General features: G+C 46.6%; 1 protein-coding gene across 1 annotated transcript; it reads right to left on the reverse strand.

Moving 5' to 3' along the window:
- Nucleotides 1–1,079: 1,079 nt before the first annotated feature.
- On the reverse strand, nucleotides 1,080–2,622 carry LIPT2 (lipoyl(octanoyl) transferase 2). The gene is made up of 2 exons (XM_021704718.1): nucleotides 2,154–2,622; nucleotides 1,080–1,607 (listed from the first exon to the last, which is right to left on the reverse strand). Exons 1-2 carry the CDS (start codon nucleotides 2,617–2,619, stop codon nucleotides 1,378–1,380), a joined length of 696 nt encoding a protein of 231 aa, XP_021560393.1. The 5' UTR covers nucleotides 2,620–2,622; the 3' UTR covers nucleotides 1,080–1,377.
- Between the last annotated feature and the right edge of the window lie 1,583 nt (nucleotides 2,623–4,205).

Raw genomic sequence — 4,205 nt, forward strand, 5'->3', positions numbered from 1 at the left:
ATAGCATGGAGAAAAGGAATGTAAAACATTTTTATATTAGGTTAATTAAAGTATTATTAATGCCACCTGTTTGTTTTTCCTTTTTTAATGTGGCTACTGGAAAAGTAAAATTACAGTGTGGCTCACATTGTATTCCTATTGGACAGTGCTTATATAGGGGAAACTGAAGCCCAGAGAGGTAAATGACTTGCCCAAAGAGCTGGGACTGCAACCTGAGTCATCTGACTTCTCATTCAAGGATCTTTCCACCCTAACTGCTTATGGTAGCCAGTCTCCAAGATGGTCCCTAATGATCTTCACTTCCCCTCACCCAGTGCAGTCCCTTCCAAACTGAGTCAGATTCATCTATTAGGAAATGGTAGAAATGACTGTGTAATTTCCAAGGCTGGGTCATAATACCTTGTGGCTTCCACCTTGTCTCTTTCTGGCATCACTTGCCCCAGGGGAACAAGTAGCTCTGTGGAGTGGCCTACACGGTGAGGAACGCAGGCCCCGTCAACAACCAGTACCAACGAAGCAGAGTGAACCATCTTGGAAATGGATCCTTCATGCCCAAACCTTCAGATGACAGCTGAGCCAGCAGACATTTTGACTATACCTCATGAGAGATCTCAACCCAAAATCACCCAGCGAAGCTTTTCCCAAATTCTTGACCCACAGAATATATATGAGATAATGTTTATTGTTTTAAGTCATTAAGTTTTGGGGTGATCTGTTACACAGCAATGGATAGTTAATACACAGCCTCATAAATTTAGAGATCTCATTTAAGGAAAACATACTTTTACCTTTGGCATTTGTACAGTGTGAGAAATTATTCTTGTCTTTTCCTGGGCTCTGGTCTAACTCAGGTTACCTAACTAAAAATAGTTTTCAGGCTCGGCAATCCAATGCAGGAAGTCAAGATCTCATTTTATTCTTTAAAGATTCCTTTTCCTTTTATTGCAGAAAGCTCCCCACATATCATCCTCACCTGGGCTATCTAGAGATATGATTCCCACAAAATCAAAGGAATTGGAGCCCAGAATTGCCCAATTAAATACAGTATTTAGGAGGTAATAAATATTTGAGAACTGATTCTCTATATCTGAGTTTCTCTAAGCTGAGAAAATGTGTCGATAGTAGTGCTAAAGTTACATTTATATAGCAGGCGTTGCTTTTCATAATGTTTTCACATCTACCGTACCTGAGGTAGGTGAGAAGATATAAATAAACCAGCAAACATATGGAAACAATGGCTAAGAGCTCATACTTTGCTCATAGTCTCATGGTGAGTGAATGACAGAGCCAAGTCTAGAATCTGGGTTTCAGTGACTCCCAAGTCAGTCTTGGTGCTTTTCAAGCAGGACCTCCCAGCTGTGATAACATGAACACTCTTCAGTTGGAGCTGTCCTCTGATATCAACGTGCACTTGTAGGTCTCTTTAAAGGCCTCAAGGAAAGGTGGTATAACTTCATCCACAGTGACGTGCCTTTGGAGCTCCTCACTCAGAGAGGTGACACCTGTCCCAACCAGCCCGCAGGGGACAATGTGATCAAACCACAAAAGGTCTGTAGAACAGTTCAGAGCCAGGCCGTGGGACGTGATGTGCCTTCCACAGCGGATTCCTGCAAGACAAAAAAAAGGGTCTTAGAGTAAATATCCTCCCTCCCCAGGCTTCATGATCTCCCTCAGTGTGATGAAGGAACTGGACTCCATCACTGGTTTTCCAGCTGTTTCTGAGCACCCAAGGGGTTGTGCATAGATCGGGGAAGGGGGACATGGCTGGGGAGGGGTGTGTGGCTCCACAGCTCCTGCACTTATTACGGAGATTCCAGAAAATGTCTTTAACAGAGATTCTGTTGCTTTAAAAAAAAAATGTTTGAAAATTACTAAGCTCCATTATTGTCCAGACATTGTGATTCATTGCTAGTAACCTGGCAATTCACTTATCAAAAATATGAATATTGGATGAGATGACCACTGAGGGCCCTCCTGAGAGCTGTGAATATGAGATCAGTGAGAAGGCTTAACACCTCAAACGCAGCGGGTAGTTCTGATTCAAAGCCCGCGCCAGGTACACTTTAGCCCAGCCCGAGCTTGCTCTCACCTCCATTGGTCCAGCCCCGCCAAGTCCCGCCCCCCCCGGCCCCGCCTCGGCCCTCCGCACTAACCTATCGCGCAGACCTTGCGCTCCCCGAGCCAGACGCCAGTGTAGGGCGGGGGCCGCGCGCGAGCACCGGACAAGCCCTGGCACTCGCACAGGCGCACGGCGCACGCCTCCAGCGCCGCTACGTGCGTGCGCAGGCGCAGGCCCAGGCGTCGCAGGTCTAGGACCGGGTGGCAGAGCAGCTGGCCTGGGCCGTGGAAGGTAGCCAGGCCACCGCGGCCTGTGGTGCGTACCTCGGCGCCCAAGGCCCGCAGCCGCGCCGTCTCCTCCGGCGTCAGGCCGCCGCGCAGCCCGGACGTGTACACGGGCCCCGCGGGCTCGCAGAGCAGGAGCGCGCCCGCCTCAGTCCCCGACAGGGCCTCAGTGCTTGGCTCGGCCTGCAGCCGCCGCAGCCAGCGCTCCTGCAGGGCCAGCAGCTCGGTGTAGGGTATCCGGCTTAGCCGCACCAGCCGTACCGCCGGCTGCCGCATAGCTTCAGCCGGGGCGTCTGCGAGGCCCGCCCCCTGCCTTGGCCTGGGGGCGTGACAGGAGGGGCGGGGACTCGGCGGCATGTCCCCAGCAGCTGCTCCAAAGTGCTGGTCGCAGGCTCTTGAGAGATTGTGAGCCCAAGACCCAGTATCAGGTGTGTCTCTTCCACTTATTCATTTCAACAACCAGTAGGCGTTTGATACAGTGGTGCACCGTGTATGGGGAAAAGAGTCTGTCCTGGGAAGCTTACAGTCTTACTGCAGACAATAAGCCAAGTGTTAAAGCGTTAAATAAATAAGGTTATTTCACATACGGCTAACTGCTAGGAAGAGAATATAAAATAGGGTAATGTGTGTCCTGGGTGGAATTACCCGAGGAAGAGAGCGAAAGGGAGGTGAACGTGCAGAAATATGGCAGGGAGCTGTAAGAGTGATGGAAGCAGGATTCGCAGCGGGAGAAGTTAAACTGAAACAATCGCGGCAGAGACCTCAGCCTATCTCAAAGAATGCTCTGAGCCGGGGATGACCTTTAGGAGTTATTTCAAATTAAAGAACAGGGGCCAGAAATTTTTGTCCTATCACTGAGCAGTGATAGAGGCTCTCTCTATCTGTAACTCTCGGCAAGGCTGCTTCCTTCTATGGAAGGCAATTCCCAGAGAATTATGAGCCATAAACCAGCCTAGTCCCAGAAGCTGGGGGAATAACGCTAGGTCCTGAGGGTGGATCTGGAGCACAGTATCCATTATGTTGTATTGGATTGTCGTTCAAAGAAATCTGAACTCATTCAATAAACTTTCACTGAGTACCAACTATGTGTTGTTAGGCCTATTTCTAGGTGAAGAGGATACATAAGGCTATCCCACCCCTGTAGTTCTAGTAGCATAAAGAACCCGGTTATTATGTCCTCAATCTGTTCTTTGAATCTGTCTTCCAAGTTAAAGGTAAGGATTGTTCAATTGAAAAGAGAGAAAAAAATAAGAAAGCAGGAAAGTGTGGACGATAATGCAACAAATTGCTGTTTACCCACCATCCAGCCTTGTCAAAATTTAATATTTTACTGTTTTTGCTTAAGTCTTTTTTAATTATAGAAACTAATAACGTCACTCCCTTAGGTATCTGAAAGACATTTCCTAATATAGACATAAAAATCTTTAGCAAATATTAGCAAGTTGAATCCAGCAATGTATAATATAAAAATAAAAAAAAATAAAAATCAAACAATATAATTTGAAAAACCACATGATTATTTTCAGTAGGTGCAAAAAAAAAAGCAGTTGGCAAAAATCAACACCTATCCTGACTAAACCTCCCGGCAAACTGGAGCAAACTAGGAAGAGAAGAGAAATTCCCCAGTCTGATGAAGGGTATTGTATCAATCAGGGTTCAGACAAGAGAGAAACCACAAAGGTAACACCTTAATTAATTTTTTTTATTTTGAGAAAATTGTAGACTCACATGCAGTTGTGAGGAATAATACAGAGAGATCTTGTGTACCCTTTACCCAGTTTTCCCTAATGGTAATGTCTTGCCAAGGTTACAGTTAGGATATTGACATTGATATCGTCAGGATACAGAACATTTCCATAAGC

This window comes from Neomonachus schauinslandi, chromosome 11, assembly GCF_002201575.2.
Source record: "Neomonachus schauinslandi chromosome 11, ASM220157v2, whole genome shotgun sequence".
In the NCBI taxonomy this organism is placed as follows: domain Eukaryota; kingdom Metazoa; phylum Chordata; class Mammalia; order Carnivora; family Phocidae; genus Neomonachus; species Neomonachus schauinslandi.